This window comes from Schistocerca gregaria, chromosome 5 (assembly GCF_023897955.1).
Source record: "Schistocerca gregaria isolate iqSchGreg1 chromosome 5, iqSchGreg1.2, whole genome shotgun sequence".
NCBI lineage: Eukaryota > Metazoa > Arthropoda > Insecta > Orthoptera > Acrididae > Schistocerca > Schistocerca gregaria.
The window spans coordinates 502,156,974-502,179,034 of record NC_064924.1 but is presented as its reverse complement, the minus strand read 5'-3'; the positions used below and the strand labels follow the sequence as shown (position 1 = coordinate 502,179,034).

At 42.4% G+C, this 22,061-nt stretch overlaps 1 protein-coding gene across 1 annotated transcript in view; it reads left to right on the top strand.

The window, feature by feature from the left end:
- LOC126271954 (aromatic-L-amino-acid decarboxylase-like) overlaps positions 1 to 22,061 on the top strand; it is a 205,268-nt gene that overhangs the window by 181,055 nt on the left and 2,152 nt on the right. The window contains exon 11 of the mRNA XM_049974392.1: positions 16,967 to 17,167. Within this exon, the coding sequence (XP_049830349.1) occupies positions 16,967 to 17,167 (201 nt within the window). The remainder of the gene's footprint in view (positions 1 to 16,966; positions 17,168 to 22,061) is intronic.

Genomic DNA, 22,061 nt, shown 5'->3' with positions numbered 1-22,061 from the left:
CTTGCCTCTCAATCCTTCTTAAAAAACCTTAATCCTACTCCCAACATCACCACTGCTGAAGCCCAAGCTATCCGTGATGTGAAGGCTGACCAATTCATCGTCATTCTTTTGGTGGACAAGGGTTCCACGACCATGGTACTTGATCGTCGGGAGTATGTGGCTGAGGGACTGCGTCAGCTTTCAGACAACCCACATACAAAGTTTGTCAAGGTAATCCCATTCCTGATGTCCAGGAGGAGCTTCAAGGAATCTTCAGAACCTTAGGCCCCCTACAAAACCTTTCACCTGACTCCATCAACCTCCTGACCCCACCGACACCCCGTACCCCTACCTTCTACCTTCTTCCTAAAATTCACAAACCCAGTCATCCCGGCCGCCCCATTGTAGCTGGTTACCAAGCCCCCACAGAATGTATCTCTGCCTACGAAGATCAACACCTTCAACCCATTACATGCAGTCTCCCATCCTTCATCAAAGACACCAACCACTTTCTCGAACGCCTGGAATTCTTACCCAATCTGTTACCCCCGGAAACCTTCCTTGTTACCATTGATGCCACTTCCTTATACACAAATATCCCGCACATCCAGGGACTCGCAGCGATGGAGCACTTCCTTTCACGCCGATCACCTGCCACCCTACCTAAAACCTCTTTTCTCATTACCTTAGCCAGCTTCACCCTGACCCACAACTTCTTCACTTTTGAAGGCCAGACAATTAAAGGGAACAGCCATGGGTACCAGGATGGCCCCCTCGTATGCCAACCTATTCATGGGTCGCCTAGAGGAAGCCTTCTTGGTTACCCAGGCCTGCCAACCCAAAGTTTGATACAGATTTATTGATGACATCTTCATGATCTGGACTCACAGTGAAGAAGAACTCCAGAATTTCCTCTCCAACCTCAACTCCTTTGGTTCCATCAGATTCACCTGGTCCTACTCCAAAACCCATGCCACTTTCCTTGACGTCGACCTCCATCTGTCCAATGGCCAGCTTCACACGTCTGTCCACATCAAACCCACCAACAAGCAACAGTACCTCCATTATGACAGCTGCCACCCATTCCACATCAAATGGTCCCTTCCCTACAGCCTAGGTCTTCTTGGCAAACGAATCTGCTCCAGTCCGGAATCCTTGAACCATTACACCAACAACCTAAAAACAGCTTTCGCATCGCGCAACTACCCGCCCGACCTGGTACAGAAGCAAATAACCAGAGCCACTTCCTCATCCCCTCAAACCCAGAACCTCCCACAGAAGAACCACAAAAGTGCCCCACTTGTGACAGGATACTTTCCGGGACTGGATCAGACTCTGAATGTGGCTCTCCAGCAGGGATACGACTTCCTCAAATCCTGCCCTGAAATGAGATCCATCCTTCATGAAATCCTCCCCACTCCACCAAGAGTGTCTTTCCGCCGTCCACCTAACCTTCGTAACCTCTTGGTTCATCCCTATGAAATCCCCAAACCACCTCCCCTACCCTCTGGCTCCTACCCTTGCAACCGCCCCCGGTGTAAAACCTGTCCTATGCACCCTCTCACCACCACCTACTCCAGTCCTGTAACCCGGAAGGTGTACACGATCAAAGGCCGAGCCACGTGTTAAAGCACCCACGTGATTTACCAACTGACATGCCTACACTATGAAGCTTTCTATGTGAGAATGACCAGCAACAAACTGTCCATTCGCATGAATGGACACAGGCAGACAGTGTTTGTTGGTAATGAGGATCACCCTGTAGCTAAACATGCACTGGTGCATGGCAAGCACATCTTGGCACAGTGTTACACCGTCCGAGTTATCTGGATACTTCCCACTAACACCAACCTGTTAGAACTCCGGAGATGGGAACTTGCCCTTCAATATATCCTCCCTTCTAGATATCCGCCAGGCCTCAACCTTCGCTAATTTCAAGTTGCCGCCGCTCATACCACACCTGTCTTTCAACACCTTCTTTGCCTCTGTACTTGCGCCTCGACTGACATCTCTGCCCAAACTCTTTGTCTTTACAAATGTCTGCTTGTGTTTGTGTATGTGCGGATGGACATGTGTGTGTGTGCGAGTGTATACCTATCCTTTTTTTCCCCTAAGGTAAGTCTTTCCACTCCCAGGATTGGAATGACTCCTTACCCTCTCCCTTAAAACCCACATCCTTTCATCTTTCCCTCTCCTTCCCACTTTCCTGACGAAGCAACCGCCGGCTGCGAAAGCTCGAATTTTGTGTGTATGTTTGTGTTTGTTTGTGTGTCTATCGACCTGCCACTGCTTTTGTTTGGTAAGTCACATCATCTTTGTTTTTAGATTTATTTTCACCCGGTGCATATATATATGACTGTAGCAGTCTACCGTTATTATTGAGATAAAAATGAAACGAAAAATCCAGTATTGTCGGTGTAAATCATTTCCTTTTTTTAAAATCTTTGTTCAGAAAGTCTTATTTTGTTCAAAAAAGGTACTTTATTAGGAGAAAAAAATACAAAACATATTACATTAGTAATACTTCCAAGTGTGATATCTCTCGAAACAAAAATTCAGACATAAAGGCACATTACATTTTACACAAATGTATCTTGTGTCACTTTGTTAATCATGTTTTGCACATACAATACACCTTCTCTGGATGGCCTTCTTCTTTGAAGTTCCTGGGATTAGCGAGATAAAGTGGCACTCGGTTAGGTGTAAGGATTGTCACCATCAGCCGATCTCCTTCCGCGACGTCCCTCTGTTTGCGGTTGGTGGTGAATCTCTAGGATTTCCTTGATAAGTTTCTGTTGAAAATCAGATACTGAAATATTTCGTCCTGTTTGAGTTTTATATAACGCATGCACATTGAGCAGAGACAGATCCACCAAATGAAAAAATACTTTTTTATACCATTTTGCTGTTTTTCGTACACATTCTACTTAACTTAGCATCATGTCGCTCCTGTTGACGGCCCCCATATTTTCAGTGTACCTTACAATGCAAGCTGGTTTTGTTTTTGGTTTATTTGTGGTTCTGTCAATTTCGTCATTAGCTGTAATTTTGCTTGTATGAAGAGTTGAAAGCATCCTCACTTCCCACTTGTCCTGCCACTTCAGAGCAATAAGTTTATCTGTTGACATAAAATCGATCTCTCCTTTTCTGAGTTTTTTTGATAAAGCAGGCATGCCTTTGCGGTTTGTTCTCACAGTTCCACAGGCATTAGTCACACTGTCATGCAAGTAAGAAAATAACGTTGTGCTAGTGTACCAATTGTCAACATCTAATATTTGAACTTTACCAAGGTAACGTTCAAGTAAAGTGAGAACAATGCTTCCAGGTATTCCAACATTTACACCAAAGTCAGTTTCTTTTTTTTACATCTGTTGCTGCGCCCACATAAATAAAGAAGTCAAGAATATAACCAGTTTTACAATCACATAACACAAAACATTTTGCACCAAATCTGTGGCATTTGCAAGAAATGTACTGCTTGAAGAAGACAGGGACTTTGAAGAGAACTAAACTTTCATCAATGCACAAAATTTTAAAAGGATAGAACGCACCTGGAAATACTTTTCTTAAGTGATCCACAATTCAACGTAATTTCCAGATTTTGTCATCTCGAGTGTCCTTACTGTTATCAGTAAAATGTAACATTCTAAGTAACAGAAGATATCTATCTCAAAGGATGATTTGCACAAACATTGGAGTAGACAGTAACTGATCATTGACCCACTAACTGTGTATTTCATTTTTTCTCACTTGAGCCATCAGAAAATTTACAGCAAGGAAACAGTAAGCTTCTACATCTACATCTACATCCATACTCCGCAAGCCACCTGACTGTGTGTGGCGGAGGGTACCCTGAGTACTTCTATCGGTTGTCCCTTCTATTCCAGTCTCGTATTGTACGTGGAAAGAAGGATTGTCGGTATGCTTCTGTGTGGGCTCTAATCTCTCTGATTTTATCCTCATGGTCTCTTCGTGAGATATACGTAGGAGGGAGCAATATACTGCTTGACTCTTCGGTGAAGGTATGTTCTCGAATCTTTAACAAAAGCCCGTACCAAGCTACTGAGCGTCTCTCCTGCAGAGTCTTCCACTGGAGTTTATCTATCATCTCCGTAACGCTTTCGCAATTACTAAATGATCCTGTAACGAAGTGCGCTGCTCTCCATTGGATCTTATCTATCTCTTCTATCAACCCTACCTGGTGCGGATCCCACACTGCTGAGCAGTATTCAAGCATTGGGCGAACAAACGTACTGTAATCTAATTCCTTTGTTGTCGGATTGCATTTCCTTAGGATTCTTCCAATGAATCTCAGTCTGGCATCTGCTTTACCGACGATCAACTTTATATGATCATTCCATTTTAAATCACTCCTAATGCATACTCCCAGATAATTTATGGAATTAACTGCTTCCAGTTGCTGACCTGCTATTTTGTAGCTAAATGATAAGGGACCTATCTTTCTATGTATTCGCATCACATTACACTTGTCTACATTGAGATTCAATTGCCATTCCGTGCACCATGCGTCAATTCGCTGCAGATCCTCCTGCATTTCAGTACAATTTTCCATTGTTGCAACCTCTCGATACATCCCAGCATCATCTGCAAAAAGCCTTCATCACTGTTTGTGTTTTTTCAACTTCACGGTCTTGATTTTTCACTGGCATCATTGCAAAGGTGTTCATAATATAAATTACATTGATCAGCTATATAGCTCACAATTTCTTCGCAAAAAAAACTTGGAAGAAGTTGAATACAGTACATAAATCATCTAAATTGACGATTTTGCAACCGGAACCTTTGTTATCGAAATTATACACTTTAGGCTCCAAATCAGTGTCTTTCCATCAAAATCAACTGTTTTGTGTCTCTTAGGAGATTTTTCAGGCATACGCTCAGGCTCTTCTTCAGAATAGGAGAAATAATTGACAATAACATCAAAATCTGGATCAGCATTTACTGGTCCAACGTTTGCTGGTTCAAAAATTTTTTTTGTATTTGTGATGACATTTATCTGCCAGCTCGTTGTCGTCTTTATCTGTCCACCCATAATCAGCTGGATTGGGCATGATGATGTCCTCGTCGTCACTTTGGTTTAGAATACTCAACAGCTCATCGTCTGTAAACGGACGGTAACGTCACGTCATTTTATTCGGTAACGCGGAAATGGCTGCACACAAACTAGGCAATATAGCGATACAAATGAACTCAGCAGAAAGAGAATTCAGCATTCAATAATTGTTCAGGTATTTCCTAGTATTCCAACAATTAAACTGCATACTTGCGCAACAGTTACCTCCGACTCGCTGGCCTGATTGTCGGTGTTATACATAACTATACAACTGTAGCAGGGAACCACTGTAAGTTTTTTTTATAGCAAATAGTATATATACGTCTGGAGCACTGAAACGATTAGCGTATATTTACGTCTGGAGCAGTGAAAGGGTTATGAATAGGAGAGGCTCTTAAGCACTATTCGAACTGGGCTTTGGTTCTATCTCTTCGTTGAATTTCTGAGGTAGCAGTAGTTAAGTCGTCATCACCACAGAGGCAAAGACACTGTCTGGGTGGGTAAACTTAGAAGTTTGAAGTCATGTTGAAGGCCCTGTAACCAAAGCATGAGCTGTGCTGATGCTGCATTTGGAAGCTGTGCTGTCATAATGAAAGGGAACAGTGCACATAGAGGGTACATGCATATCAGCAACTCTACAAGCTCCAACTTGATCAAAATAACTGGAATGGATTTTAGCACCAGCAATTTGATGTTATAGTTCATTCATTCATCACAAGGAAATAATAGACAGTAAATCTGCATGCAGCATCAACAATAAAACATCACTGTACTGTTAAATGCTATTCATACTTATCACAGTGAAATTTAATCACATAAATTAGAAAAGTGCAGCTACATTCTCATTTATGTTATGTAGCTGCTTTTTATCTGATATTTGTAGCTATTTACTTGATTACAATGGTATTGTTAGAGAAAATATTTACCTTCTTCTGTAAATGTTGAGTCCTATTTGCATTACATTACTATTTGTCATACAGCAGTACAATGAACGTGCTCTGTGTCATGCTACTATAACAACAAAACACTATATGTTCACATTAACTGCTTTGTATTTTTTGGGTTACTTCTATGATTTTCTCTACAGAAAGAAATGTAAATACATTGAGGTTAGAAATTCCGATATTGATCAGTACTGACAAGTGACTGGACAGTAGCTACTTCATGGCAGTAACCTGTTCCTATTTTATTTTTGTCACAGTTGTAAAATGCAGGCTTGTTCATGCAGTAGAGCATCTTCATGACTGACATGTCAGCACAGCAATATGATCAGTAGTTTTAGCATCCTGTTTTGTTTCTATGTGATCAAAACAACATTAAGATGTAAGAGTTTAAATGGCATAGTTGAGGAATATCATTTACTTTACAAAGCCTCTGTACAGACTTTTGGAGTTTATTCTTTAAAGAAAGAAGAGATTTTTTTTTCAATGTGTATGTCCTAACAGTCTTTAAGAACTCATATATGAGAAAATTGATATGTACTCATGAAATTGTTCCCAAATAGACAAAAGTGCCTTATAGGCATGACTGCAGTCTCTGGCAACTGAAGCCACACTGCAAGCATCAGTGCATGATAGGAGTGGTGACTGGGTGTGGGAAGGAGGCGGCTGGAGCGAGGAGGGTGAGCAATAGTAAGGTAGGAGTGGTGGACAGTGAAGTGCTGCTGGGGAGTGCACATGGACAGGGTGGGGAGAGGGCAGGGCAGCTGTGTGCAGTTGGGAAGTTAGATGGCAGGCAGGGGAGAGGTAGGGAAGGGGGATGTGTTGTGGAAAAGGAAAGAAGTTAAAATACTGGGTGTGATGATGGAATGAGGACTTTTTAGTGCTGGAATGGGAACAGGGAAGGGGCTGGATGGGTGAGGACAAAGACTAACGAAGGTTGAGGCTAGGATGTCTATGGGAACGTAGGATATATTGCAGGGAAAGTTCCCACCTGTGCCACTTGGAAAAGCTGATGCGGGCGGAAAGGATCCAAATGGCATAGGCTGTGAAGCAATCATTGGAATGAAGGATGTCATGTTTGGCAGCGTGCTCAGCAACAGGGGGGTCCACTTGTTTCTTGGCCACAGTCTGTCAGTGAACATTCATGCAGACAGATAGCTTGTTGGTTGTCATGCCCACATAGAATGTGGCACAGTGGTTGCAGCTTAGCTTGTAAATCACATGCCTGGTTCACAGGTAGCCATGCCTTTGATGGGATAGGTGATGTTTGTGACTGGACTGGAGTAGGTGGTTGTGCGAGAATGTATGGTCCAGGTCTTGCATGTAAGTCTATTACAGGGGTATGAGTCATGAAGTAAGGAGTTGGGAACAAAGTTGTGTAGGGATGGATGAGTATATTGTGTAGGCCAGACCGTGATACTTTGGGAGGTGGTGGGAGACTGGAAAGATAAAACACAGGAAATTTGTTTTTGTTCAAGGTTGGGAGGATAATTATGATCTGTGAAAGCTGCAGTGAGACCATCAGTACATTTCAGAAGGGACCACTTGCCATTGAAGATGTGATGACGATGAGTGACTAGGCTGTATGGAAGGGACTTCTTGGTAGGAACAGGTGGCAGCTGTTGAAGAGGAGGTATTTCTGGTGGTTAGTGGGTTTGATATCGACAGAGGTACTTATGTAGCCATTTGTGAGGTGAGGTGACGCAAATGAGGGAGAAGTTGCTGAGGTTCTGGATGAATGGGGATAGGGTGTCCCCAACCTTGATCCAGATTGCAAAGATGTCATCATTGAATCTGAACCAGGTGAGGGGTTTAGGATTATGAGTGTTTAGGAAGCATTCCTCTAAGTGGTTGGCATAGGATGGTGCCATGTACATACCCCCAGCTATATCCCTGATTTGTTTGTCAGTAATGCCTTCTAAGGAACAGTAATTATGGGTGAGGATATAACTGGTCATGGCCAACAAACAAGTGTACTACTCTGTTGCTGAGCACGCTGCCAAACATGACAGCCTTCATCTCAATGAATGCTTCACACCTTGTGCCATATGGATCCTTCCTGCCAACACCAGCTTTTCTGAATTGCGCAGGTGGGAACTTTCCCTGCAACCTTAATTAGTCATTATCCTCATCCATCCAGCCCCTTCCCTGTTCCATTCCAGCACTATACAGCTCTCATTTCACCATTGCACCCAATCTTTTTACTTCTCACCTTTTCCTAGCCCACCCACCCCCTCCAACTCTCCCCTACCCGTTGTCTAATTTCCCAACAGCATACAGCTGCCCTACCAGCCCCCCACCTGGTCCCTGCACTCACCTCAGCAGCACTTCACTGTCCATCACCCCTTACTGTACTATCCCTCCCCTTCTCCACCGCAGCCTCCTCCTTACCATAATATACCTTTATGTAAGTATTCAATATGCTTTTAGTGTATAAAGCTGATTTTATTCTCAACTGTATTTTGTTATTCAGTTTTCAATGCAATTGATTTTGGTATCATTAATGGTATCCTTACACACCTGTCAGAGATAACAATTATTGACATCATTGCAGCTCTACTGGGATTGTCTGTACAATTTTAATAAAAATCAGTCCCAATCACAGTAGCTTATTTAGTTTTGATTCCTGTAAGTGGTTTCAGTTGATAGAAAATCTTCAGACCAGAGGCTCCAAATGACATGAGGAGCCACTTCACAGAGGTTTTACATAATACCTGTTGGTACCTGTTGCATTTGCTCCATATTGCCTACTGGTACCTGTCGGACTGTTCAGATGCAACATACACATAACTGATGGTTGTAATTGGCAAGCTTTCGGAGCCAGTGGCTCCTTCTTCAGGCAGAAGAGTTGAAGGGGACGGAGGAGGGGTGAAGGAAAGTCACCCACAACTAGGGGGCAGGAGAGACTTACCGTATGGAATGAGAAGAAAAGTCTCCCCTGACCTGTGGTTCTGGGTGACTTTCCTGAAATCTACCACTTTTCCTAGACCTCTCCAGTCCTTTTCCTTCACCACTCTGCCTTCCCCTTCAATCCTTCCACCTGAAGAAGGAGCCACTGGCTTCAATTCCTGCCAATTACACTCGTCTTTTATGTGTGTTTTCTGCTGCCACTAGGTAATGTTTTCGCTGTAATATTATGAAAAAGATAGATTTCTACTCACAGTAGATATGACATGCTGAGTTCCAGATAGACACAATGAAAAGATTGTTACACATTGAGTTTTTGCACAAAGCCATCTTTCGAAATGAAAACACACTCGATCACACAAGTTAGCATACCTCACACACACACACACACACACACACACACACACACACACACACACATGATGGTTATCTCTGGCCAGAATGCAATTGTGTTGCATCAAAGGGAAGGAGCAATCTGGCATGGGGTAGGGAATGGGGAAAGAGCAGGGTATGGATGGCAGCAGAGAAGTCAGCACTACCTGGAGGAGAGTGCTGGAACTAGATGACGGTAGGATAAGAATGCCAGGCATAGCATTGGGTGGCTGCAAGGGAGGAAGGGGGTGGGGATAGGGAACAGAAAAGGAGAGAGGCAGAGAAAGGGAAAAGGCCAGTAAATGCATTGGGAGAGAGTGGTGCACAATGAGGGTGAGGGGATGGGACAGGTGGGGTAGAAACTGTTGGGTAGTGGGTATGGGGAGGTTACCATAATTTGAGACTGGGATAATTTAAGAAGTGGAGAAGATTATGTAAGAATAATTCCCATCTGTATAATTTAGGAAAGCTGGTGGTGGAGAAGAGCATCCAGATGGCTCAGGTTGCAAAGCAGATATTGAAATAAAACATGTTATATTTAGCTGGGTTGGGATTGGGACTAGCATAGGGATTCACAAGGATGTTTTGGAGGTTGAGTGAGCAATGGAACACCACTTTAGGGGTGGTAGGAAGGATATTGGATAGGATGTTCCTCATTCCAGGACATGATGATAGATAATTGAAGCCCTGATTAAGAATGTGATTCACTTGATCCAATCCTGGATGATATTGGCTGATAAAGGGAGCCCTGCTTTGTAGCTGTTTCTTGAGAGTGATGGGAGTCTGGGTGTGTGTGGGTACATTTTACAGAAAATCATTAGGTCTGGAGGATATTTGTGAACGGAGCTATCAGAGAGGAGGGATCAATGTCGATGAAGGTAGCATACCGGATTGAGGTGGACCAGGTAAAATGGCTGAGAGAGAAGGTGTTGATGTTATGAAGGTATAAGGATATGGTATCTTTGTCCTGAGACCAGATCATAAAGATATTATCAATGAACCTGAACTATATCATGGGGTTGGGGTTTTGGGAGGCTAGGAAGGTTCCCTCTAGATGGCCTGTAAACAAGTTCCTATATGAGGATGCCATGAGGGTGCCTATGGCTGTGCCATGTATTTGTTTGCTTACCTTCCCTTCAAAGGAGAGGTTGTTGGTTGTTAGGATAAAGTTAGTAAGTTGTATGAGGAATGAGGTATTGGGTTTGGAGTCTGAAGGCTGTTGGGGAAAGATACTATTCAATAGCGGTTAGACCATAGGTGTGATGGATGTTGGTGTATAGGAAAGTGGTGTCAAAAGTGATGAGTAGGGATCAAAGATATAAAGGGGTGGGGATGGCAGATAATCAGTGAAGGAAGTTGTAATTTTGATGTGGGAGGCTAGATCCTAGTTAAGGAGTTGAAGGTGTTGGTCAGTGAGGGCCAAAATTCTTTCAGTCAGAGAACAACAAGCAGCTACAATAGTGTGTACAGGATTTCTAGTTTTTTGGATTTTGAGGGGCTTGAACATGGTGGATGTGCAGAGTGTCACAGGTCACAGGGGTGAGGGGAGAAATGGATCTAGGGGAGAGGGTCTGGGAAGGACCTAAGGCTCTAAGCAGGGGTTGGAGATTATATTGGGCTTCTGTTATCAGATTCTGGCACAGATTATATGTGGAGGAGTCAGACAATTGGCAGAGGCCTTCTGCCAGACAGTCACCCTACTTCATAATGACAGTGTGGGAACTGTGTTTGCAGATAGGACAGTTAGTCAGGATATGTTTTGAGCCTGTGTGGCTGTCCTTTCTTCTACTGATGGGTTAGTGTTCCTGGGAAGGGACCTGAGAAAGGATGGCGATGCAAAGTAAAAGGTAAGGCATTCATGGAAGGTGTCCAATGAGTGGTTAAAAGGGAGATGGAGTGGGGTGGGAGGTATGAATGCAGGTGGATAATGTTGTGAACTAGGAGAGGCAAGGTTCAATGTTAAGATTATTTTAGCTTTGGTTGGAGGGTTGATTGCAAAGAAGTGTTTCTATTGCAGGGATTTGGAGAAGTAGTATAGCTCTTTGAAAAGTCCAATGTTGTTAAATTTTGGTGTGTGCTGAAGACCTATGAATTGAATTGAAATTTTTGTGGGGCTGAGATTTTTGTTGGAAAAGTTGCCACCAGTGTTCTGGGATTGGTTTGGCCCTGGATTTAGTAGAGTGTTGATAGGGAGTGTTAGAGGATGTGGTTAGTTGAAAAAGTCAGCTAGGCAGGATGTGGTTGCTGTGAATGGTTGATGTGGAGGAACACTTGTGGGTAGGATAGGTGCTGTATAGTGGTGCCTCAAGGCATCAGGTGAATGTCAGCAAGCTACATAGTGCAACTTATGGAGGTGGTGTCTGGAATGCTCTTCTAGGTGCTGGAGGCTGAGGGATTCAATTTCAGAAGTATGATGTATGTAATAGGGATTACAGAGTAGCAATATATTGTGGAGGGGACAGAGGTGGTTCTGGATTGCCTGTGCCATGGAAATGTGTTTTGCAGTACCATGTCTGTGAGGAATAGGGAATCTGGAAAGATGAAGGTAATTGTGAATGGTTGGGTGGGATCCAGAAAAAAATATTTTTATGGTTAGGCTGTTGGAGGGATGCCTTGATTTAAGCAACCTTTAAGGAACAGTATGTGGGATTGAGTTTTAACCAGGAAAAGTGGTTATTTACTGAACTGGTGCAGAAATATGGAGCAGAGTCCATTGTGCCCTGGAAGGCTTTGGGGAAGTTGGAAATGATGTAGAAAATGGGCAGATGAAGGCATTATGTGGTTGTGAGGGGAACTGGATAACAGAAAAAGATGCATAAAGTACATACATATATGTAAATATATGCACAAATACGTAAAGATATGAACAGATATATACAAACTGCAGAAATACACAGAAATATAGAAAAATACATTTAAAAATGTGGACTAAAAGGTTGAAACTGACAATGTATAGGAGTATGCGTGTGTTTGGATAAGGGAAGAGAGAGGAGGATTGATTAGGTCAATGCTCACAGGTTCGTATGGCACAGGTAGGTGTGTGAAATAATGGGTGAAAATATGTGAGGATGTGGAAAGGAATGTGATCAATAGGTATAATTATAATTACTGGCAGGAATAATTTGCAGCATGAGATACTGCACCAATAATCCTTCTGGTCACATGTCTGTGTGTTGTGTGTGAATGAGGCCAGTGATACTGCATGGCTCAGTTGTCAGAGTGTATGCAGTTTGTAATGTGATGATAAAACATAGTGCTTGTGTCTGTGTATGTGCGGATGGATATGTGTGCGTGTGTGTGTGTGCGCGAGTGTACACCTGTCCTTTTTTTCCCCCTAAGGGAAGTCTTTCTGCTCCCGGGATTGGAATGACTCCTTACCCTCTCCCTTAAAACCCACATCCTTTCGTCTTTCCCTCTCCTTCCTGAGGAAGCAACCATCGGTTGCGAAAGCTAGTAATTCTGTGTGTGTGTTTGTGTGTTTTGTTCTTGTGCCTGTCTGCCGGCATTTTCCCGCTTGGTAAGTCTTGGAATCTTTGTTTTTAGAAATAAGACAAAGAATAGACACTGAGTAAAGTACTGCTTTAGAGAATAGTTACAGAGGAAAACATCATAGGGTTGTGGGATGGATGAAAACGTTTTATGCAAAATCAAACAATAGAAAGTGCTGGTTGGAATATCAACAGTGTTATGAGAAGGATTGATTGCAATGTGCTACAAAGGTGATGTGTTGAGTTGCAGACACGCACCATGAAAGACTATTACACAATGAGCTCTCAGTCAAAGCCTTTGAATGAAAAGAAAAAAAAAGAAAAAAAAAGAAAAAACATGATACACAGCCACACAAGCAAGTACATCTCACACATTCATGACGATTATCACCAGCCACTCCAGCCAGAATGAAATTGTGTTGTGTCATATGGAAGCAGCAGTCTGGAAAGCGGTGGGAATTGGGCAGAATAGTAGGATTCAGGTGGAGGGAGAAAAGTTGGTCCTGCCTGGTGGAGTGTGCAGGGACTAAATGGTGGCAGGACATGGCTGCCAGGTGGAATGTGTGGAGGCTATTGGGGAAGGAGATTGGATAGAGGGCAGGGAGGGGGAAGTGAAAAGGAGAGCAGCAGAGAAGGTGAAAAATAGTGGTGTGCATGATGGTAGAAAGTGGTGCAAAATGAGTGGAAGGGAACACGAAAGGAGGACATGATTAGAAATGATAGGACTATCATTATGAATCACAGTGACTACCTGGCAGAAGGCATCTGCCAATTGTCTGTCTCCTTCACCTATAAATTCTGCAAGAGTGATCCCATCCAAGAAGTCCAACATAACACTCAGTCCCTTCTCAAAGCCTTAGGCCGTTTCCAGAACCTCTGCCCTGAATCCATTTACCTCTTCATTTCCCCTGCACGCCCACCTTCTACATCCTCCGCAGAATCCACGAACCCAACAATTCTTGACGTCCTATTGTAGCTGGTTATTGTGCTCCAACTGATAGAATTTTGGCCCCCTTTGACTAACACCTCCATCCCATTACCCAGAATCTAGCCTCCTATGTCAATAATAGTACTTCCTTCACAGACTATTTGCCATTCCCACCCCTTTACATCCTGGATCCCTATTCATCACTGTTGACACCGCTTTCCTATACACCAACATCCCTCACACCTATGGTCTTCCTACTGTTGAATAGCACCTTTCCTAACAGCCTTCAGACTCCAAACCCAATACCTCATTCCTCATACAACTTACTAACTTTGTCGTAACAACCAGCAACCTCTACTTTGAAGGAAAGTTTGCAAACAAAAATAAGGCACCACCATATGTATCGCTGTGGCACCCTCCTATACGAACCTGTTTATGGGCCACTAGAGGAATCCTTTCTGGCCTCCCAGAACCCCAACCCCATGATCTGGCTTAGGTTCATTGATAATATGTTCGTGATCTGGACTTGGGGCCAAGACATGCTATCCTTATAACTTCCACCTCCCTCTGGTATGCCACCTTCCTGAATATTGACCTCCTCCTCCCTGATGGCTCCATCCACAACTTTGTCCATATTAAAACCACCAACCCGCAATAGTATCTGCATTTTGACACCAAAAAATCCCCCCCCCCCTCCCCCCCGATGCTTGCTTTCAATCTTTCAATGGCTGCTTCACAACTCGGGCTATCTGGATCCTCCCCTCCATCAGCTTCCCTGCATAGGACAGATCACTCTTTCCTGTACCACACATTTTTTGCTCTGTAAATTCTACCAGCCTCAGCTTACAGTAATGTACTGTCCCCATATCCTCCATCTGACAGGTTTCCCTTCCTCTGTCCTGTCATCTAGTCCTAATTCAATCCTCTAATCCTCATTGTGCACCACTCTCTGATAATGCAGCCACCCATCTTTTCCCTTTTTTTGCCTCTTTTTTTCCATTCCCCATTTCCTCTTGCCCCTTCCCCTACTGCTTCCTGTCATGCCACCATTTAGTCCCTGTATGCTATGCCATGCTGTGCTGATTTGTCTCCCTCCTCTTTCCCCCGCCCCCATACCCTGCTATCCCTACCCATTCCCCACTCACTCCAGATTGCTCCTTTTGCTTTATGGGGTAAAGCTGCATTCTGGCTGGAGCAGCTGGAGATAATTGTCATTTGTATGTGAGGTGTGCTTGCTAGTGTTAGTGTCCATGTGTTCTCCTTTCTGAAGAAAGCTTTGGCCAAAAGCTCAATGTGTAACAGTCTTTTCATTGTACCTGTCTGCATCTCAATGTGATATTTTATGGTCATAAGTAAGCTACCCATTTCTTAATATTGTTGGTACTCCAACCTGGACTTTCCACTGTTTTATCATAACCTGTGATAGACACTCTGCACAATAAACTTTCATAAAAGTGTATCATACTATCATGGATTCAACCTCCAGAAACATATATCAGTATGTCAGAAGGTCTTCTGCAGTGAATCAGGCAGCATAAATATGATCATATTGGGCAAAATTTTATAGATTTGATGTTGTGAAGGTGATTGAATCTAGTGAGACAACCTATACAACTGTGAATCATTACTTTTACCTTGAAATAATTTAATAAAATTGTTTTGAGAGTAGAGCAAGAACTGATTGCAACCACCATCAGAACATTATCATTGCAGACTCTTTTCCACATGTATAGATAACTGACAAAATGTTATTGGATCAGTACAGTAAATTGTATATAAAGATACAGTGATGCCAGATTGAGATCCACAGAAGAATCCAACTAAAATGTAATTCATTCATACAAGAAGTGGCTTAATGCAACCCTCAATCAACTGAATCTTGAATATTGCTGAGCATTGTGGGACTCTCACTGGGCAGGACTGATAAAGAATATCCAAAGATAAGTGATGCCTTTCTTCACATGTTCATTGGGAAAGTATAAGAGCATCATGAAGATGTCCATCAAACGCCCCTGGCAGATATTACAAGAGAGGGACCATGGTTAGACTACATTCCAATAATAGTTAGACAACATACTACTTCCTCTCAAGTACATCATGTCAAATAACTGTGGCAGCAAAACCAGAGATATTCACTTTCAAATGGAGGCTTACCAATAGTAGTTCTTCCAGGTCATCATTCACTGTTGAAAGAGGGAAGGAAATAAATTAAATGATAATAATAAAAGAAGACCTGCCAACCACCAAAGGGCAGTTCACAGCCATGCGGGATAGCTGAGCGGTCTGAGGCATCTTGTCATGGTCCGAGCGACTCCCCCCGCTGGATGTTTGAGTCCTCCCTCAAGCATGGGTGTGTGTGTTGTTCATAGCTTAAGTTAGTTTAAGTTAGATTAAGTAGTGTGTAAGCTTAGGGACTGATGATCTAAGCAATTTGGTCCCATAATATCTTACCACAAATTCCCAACTTCTCACAGTTCAAAGAGTATTGACATAGATGTGGAAGATGGCCATCTTACTATAAAGTGTTTACATGGTTGCCTTAACTTTGTGTGGCTCCACGGTGAATCTAGATATATTGCTCATGAAATATGAACCCTAGCACAGAACTATAACAAAATTCTGAGTAAAAAATTATTAATTCACTGACATAACAAGTGAAAATGCATTTTAAGGCCAAAAAACAGTTGACAATAAGTTTTTGACCAAAGATGCTACAGGTATGATATCTCACTGTGTACTACTTAATTTTCTTGTGTTTTGGAAATCTTCAAGGAAACCACCTTCTTGTGTGCCTTATAATGTGTCAAATCCAATTATACAATTCAGCAAACATCATCATAATGGGGGCTATGATATGTAGATGGCGAGAACCTATTCAGTTTTAATCCTTTTGAGCAGAAAATGGAATTACATCAAAACATAAACCACCACACAAAAATTATTAAATGATAATAGCTAAATTATAGTGAGCATTGGTAAGCTTGCTAGTTTTAAAAGGATCACATATTTGTAGAGCACAAGGTGACTCACTTCGAATTTGAGGAGCCATAGATCAGTGTAAATAAGCATGCCTACTAATGAACCATGGTGTTCAGATCAATCCTTGAATTAATAATCACTTTGAATCATTTAAATAATTATTAATCACTTCCTTTGCTTGTAGACATTCCCTTGTAAACTCAGATACTGAACGATACTGTACCATGTCATGCCACAAATACTGTATTGCATAAGACTGTCTTTCCTTGTAGTGTTTACTTTGAAGTATATGTTTCAGCATTGGCAGATTCCCCTTGGACGACGGTTCCGTGCACTGAAGTTGTGGTTTGTTCTACGCCTGTATGGAATTCGTGGTATTCAGGACATAATCCGAAAACATGTGCAGCTGGCCAAATATTTTGAAACACTTGTCAGAGCAGATCCTCGCTTTGAGATTCCCTGCGACCAAAGTATGGGTGTTGTGTGTTTCCGTTTGAAGGTTGGTTTTTGTTATTGAACAAAAAATGAAATTAACAATACTTAAATTAAGTGTTGAAATTAATAATTTTCATGTGAAGTTTAGTTTTTGAGCTGATTGTAAAATTGAGTTGAGCCTGAATGTTTATAAAGGATCAGGAAAATGAGGTGAGATTAATCATGCACATTAAGAATTTTTCTATTCATGGAGGTAGATGGCAAACTAAAATACATCAAATGTAACCATATTGGCTAGCCTTAGCAAAGCCTGAATAAATGTTAACAAACACATCTGGAGGAATGCTGTGGTGAGGCAAAAACTGCTGAGCAGTTTGGCACACCTTTATTTACTTATTATGCTTACATATGCATGCAGTGTATTATATATATTTTTAAACTATTGAGGAAGTATTTGCTATGCACTGCATAGATGAGGCATTGAGGAGGATACAGGCACATTCTAAAGTAGGCTGAAGAATATTATTCAGATTAACAGATGAAGTCCTTCATTAGATGGAGAAATACATACACATGTTTTCATACATGCACAATTCACACAATAATAGCAAGTGTCAACTCCAGGTGCTGTGGTCTCATTGTGATGGGTATCAATCTTGACTGGAGTGGATTGCAGACATTACATTGCATAACAAAATTAAAGGACCACCTTTTTGTAACCCTGTCATTCTCTCCCATTGCGCCGCAGAAGTTTGAAATTTAGGTCAAAGGTGCTTACGACCTTTTTCTGTAATGATACAAAAGTGTGATGCTCTGCCGGCCGCAGTGGCCTCGTGGTTCTAGGCACTCAGTCTCAGTTCGAAACCTGCCTCAGATATGGATGTGTGTGATGTCTTTAGGTTGGTTAGGTTTAAGTAGTTCTAAGTTCTAGGGGACTGATGACATCATATATTAAGTCCCATAGTGCTCAGAGCCATTTGAACCATTTGTGATGCTCTGTGTTGTCACCCTCAGGTTTGGTGGCACTTCAAACAGTAAGGCATCGACATTTGGAAAAAAGAAAAACATAAAGGCCAGAGCTCATATGACCATGTGAGATGTAAGTTGGGTTAACAACATTACATTGACAACAGATTCCATCATGATTTTGCCCAGTGCCACTGTGAATGTGTCACACCATGAAAAGATCATCACACCTCCCCTTACCCACATTGCTACCTCTGAGGAAAACATTTTGGAAACATCACTGGCAGAATAGAGACAAAAAAAGTCTCAGGGTATATCATAAATGGTATGAATGAAACCATCCTTTCCCCTAGGGTATTCATTTTCACACATTCTGCAGGCAAAAATGACAAGTTTGCAGTGTGATGTGCAGTAGGATCATGTTCTTGACAACCTCTGACACTGTTGGCACCTACTGGATGATTCAGCCCCTCTCTAAGGACATCAATGGTCTAAAATGCCATTAATCATGACCGCACCCCTTTGGAATGTAGCACGGCTGCAATTATTGCTTTGATGTGCAAGGTGGAATGTGACCCAAAGCAGAAAAGTGTGTTTAAGCTTCTTCATCGTTCCTTTTTTATGCCCTCATGTACCATGTACATGAGAGGGGGGGGGGTGCTGCTACATTGATACATGGTTGAATAAGATAGTAAAAGTCCCTCTAAGACCCTCCAGTTTGACACTATCACCTGCTGGCCCCATGCATAATCTGTGAGTGTCACTCCGAAGGGTTGCCTATTCCACTGGTGGGTATCTCTGTATGGAGACTCATTTAAAGTGCCCAACAATGGTGCTCAGATGGCACCGAGGTTGTTGCTGAACTGTGGAGTCTTAGAGGGACCCTTTGCCATTTTATTCATGTGTCTGTGTCAATGGTACATTCTGCATGCACATGCTGCAGGTGCAAAAAGGGGGGCATGAAAAAGCATAAAAACAATCTTCTGCTTTGGGTCACATTCATATTTCATTGAATGGTTTTGAACACTTCCTTGTGGTTTGCACCATGTATACCAGACCAAAAATTGTGGTTATGCTGCACTCCAACAGCAGTGAGATCACATTCAACATGGTTGCATCACTTTGATTTCCTTAGTTAGCTAGTTAGTTACATCTTCCATTGATCAATGCCCAATCTTACAGTAACTGTTATGATGTGGAATGTGTCCACAAAGCTTGGAGACCAGTGCAGTTATGGGAACCAAAAAATATGCTACATGCCCAGTTAGAGAAGGCTGAAACATCTAAGGAGTGTCAGCATGTTGAAGGTTGTCAAGGACATTGTCCTGTTACTTTTTGCAATGCAGACTGTAATTTTCAGCTGCAAAATGTGTGAAAATGAATGCCCCAAGGAAAGGGGTGGTTTCTTTCATGCCCTTTATGACATGCCCTGCAGCCTTTTCATGTTGATTCTAAGCAGCAATGTGTCCAAAACGTTCCTCTCATCTGTCCTTAAGAAAGCTGCATAATTTCAATGCTGGGCATCACAATTCTGACCTCCATCCTGGAGGCTTCAAGAGATAGGGTGAGATGTGGACAGGGGGACTGGTTACAATGTATGAGTGCTGGCCTGTTTTTCTTTTTTTTTTAAAAAAAAAAAAGAAAGAAAGAAAGAAACCACATGCCACTGTGCTGTTTGAAGCATTGCTAAGTCCAAGGGTGATTTTGCAGGGTGCCACACTTTCGTACTATTACAGAGGAAGCTTGTAAGCACCTTTGAGCCAAATGTCAAACTTCTGTATTGAAACTGGAGAAAAGAACGAGACTTCAAAAAACTGACCCTTTAATTTTCTTGCACATTGTAGAAGAGACATGGAGTAGACTGAGAGGAGGTATAGAAGGGCAGGAGAAGATGCTGTAGTGCTGCCTTTGGTAGTGTGTAGACATGTGCCAGGGAGAAGTTGGTGGTCTGCTAGGTGCAGCATTTGGAGAACTTTACAGGGGAAGGAGAGAAGCTGAGGAAGGGAAATGGCTATGCAGTCAATTATGTGGGACAGAAAGTATGTGTGAGGCTGGAATGGCATCAGGTATGGGAATAGAGGCATGTGAGAGACATGGAGTAGCAAAGGTTGAGACCAGTGCAGTTACAGGAACAAAAAATATGCTGCATGTGGGTTCCAACCTGCACAGTTCAGAAAAGCAGGTTTTGGTGGAAAGAATCCAGGTGGTATGGATTTTGCATTGATCTTCATTCATTAATCCTTGTTCCCTACCTGCCCCTTCCATACTTCCATTGCAGTCTAACAAACACCTCCTGTCCCCCAGCTCATCTATAAAGTCCTTCACTTTCTTTGCTTGTCTTCTCTCCTTTCCTCCTCCCCCTCCCCCCCCCCCCTCCCCTCCCCTCTGTACACTCCCAAAGGCAACCGTATCTTCCCCTACCCTTCCATTTCTCTCCCTGTCCACCCAATATTTCTTCTGCATGGCAACTACCCACCCCAGTGGAGATCACTTCTAACCACAATGGGGCCACAGAAGATTAGATTAGATTAGATTAATACTTGTTCCATAGATCATGAATACGACACTTCGTAATGATGTGGAACGTGTCAGGTTAATGAAAGATGTCTGTACACGATATTACATTACACAAAATATTACATAACACTAATGTTTAAGTTAGTTTTTTTCCCCTCCCTTAATTTATATCTAAAAATTCAGCCAATGAGTAGAAGGAGTTGTCATCTAAAAATTCTTTCAATTTATTTTTAAATGTTGGTTGACTCTCTGTCAGGCTTTCGGTGCTGTTTGGTAGGTGACCAAAGACTTTTGTGGCAGCATAATTTACCCCTTTGTGTGCCAAAGTCAGATTTAACCCTGCATAGTGAAGATCATCCTTTCTCCTTTTATATATGTGTGAGTTGTGCTGGTGGTGGTGGTGGTTGGTGGTGGTGGTTGTGTGTGTGTGTGTGTGTGTGTGTGTGTGTGTGTGTGTGTGTGTGTGTGTGTGTGTGTGTGTGTGTGTGTGTGTGTGTGTTCACATTCAAACTTGAGACCTTTGCCTTTCACTAGCAAGTACTCTACCAACGGAACTACCTAAGCACGACTCAAAACCTGTCTTCACCGCTTTACTTCCACCAGGAAGTTCCATATCAGCACACACTTTGCTGCAGAGTGAATATCTCTTTCTGGAAAGATCCCCAGGCTGTGGTTAAGCCATGTCTACACAATATCCTTTCTTGCAGGAGTTCTAGTCCCACAAGTTTTGTGGGAGAACTTCTGTGAAGTTTGGAAGGTATAAGATGAGGTACTGGTGGAAGTAAAGCTGTGAGGATGGGACGGGATTCATATTTGGATAGCTCACTTGGTAGAGCACTGGCTGGGAATGGCAAAGGTCCTGAGTTTGAGTCTCAGTCTGGCACACAGTTTTGATGTGCCGGGTAGTTACATTCACAATGTGCTGCAATACCTGAAAGTTTCTGTTAGGTGAACAACATAGCAACTTATGTCCAGATTCAAACAATTCCATGTAAATATCTACAAAATTATGCTACAGTTTTATGAGTCTGAAGGGCTTAATACAGCATAATGTTGTGTGTGAAGAGTACTGGTCATGCTGCTTTGTCCCAGAGATCAAACAAAGACATAATGACAGGTGACATTCAAGAAAATCCATACAGCTCTTTTGCTCTAGAAAAGTAATACTTGTGCTTCTTTGAGAGCAGCAAGCTGTTAAACAGTAAATCATATTTTTATCAAAATGACAAGATTAAAATGCTTGATTTCATGAATGTGGATGCACTGTTGCAGAAAACTAATAGAAGGCAACACATTACCCAATTAATAATAAAAAATATTTTGGTTCTTTGCTCTGAATGTCTACTACATCTGGCATTTTTACTCAATGGAGCACCAACTGATTATCATAGACTTGGATTCTTGGTGGAGGAACCAGGTGGCAGGAAGTTACAGAATGATGTTAAAGCAAAAGAGATGGTTTACACTTGGTAACT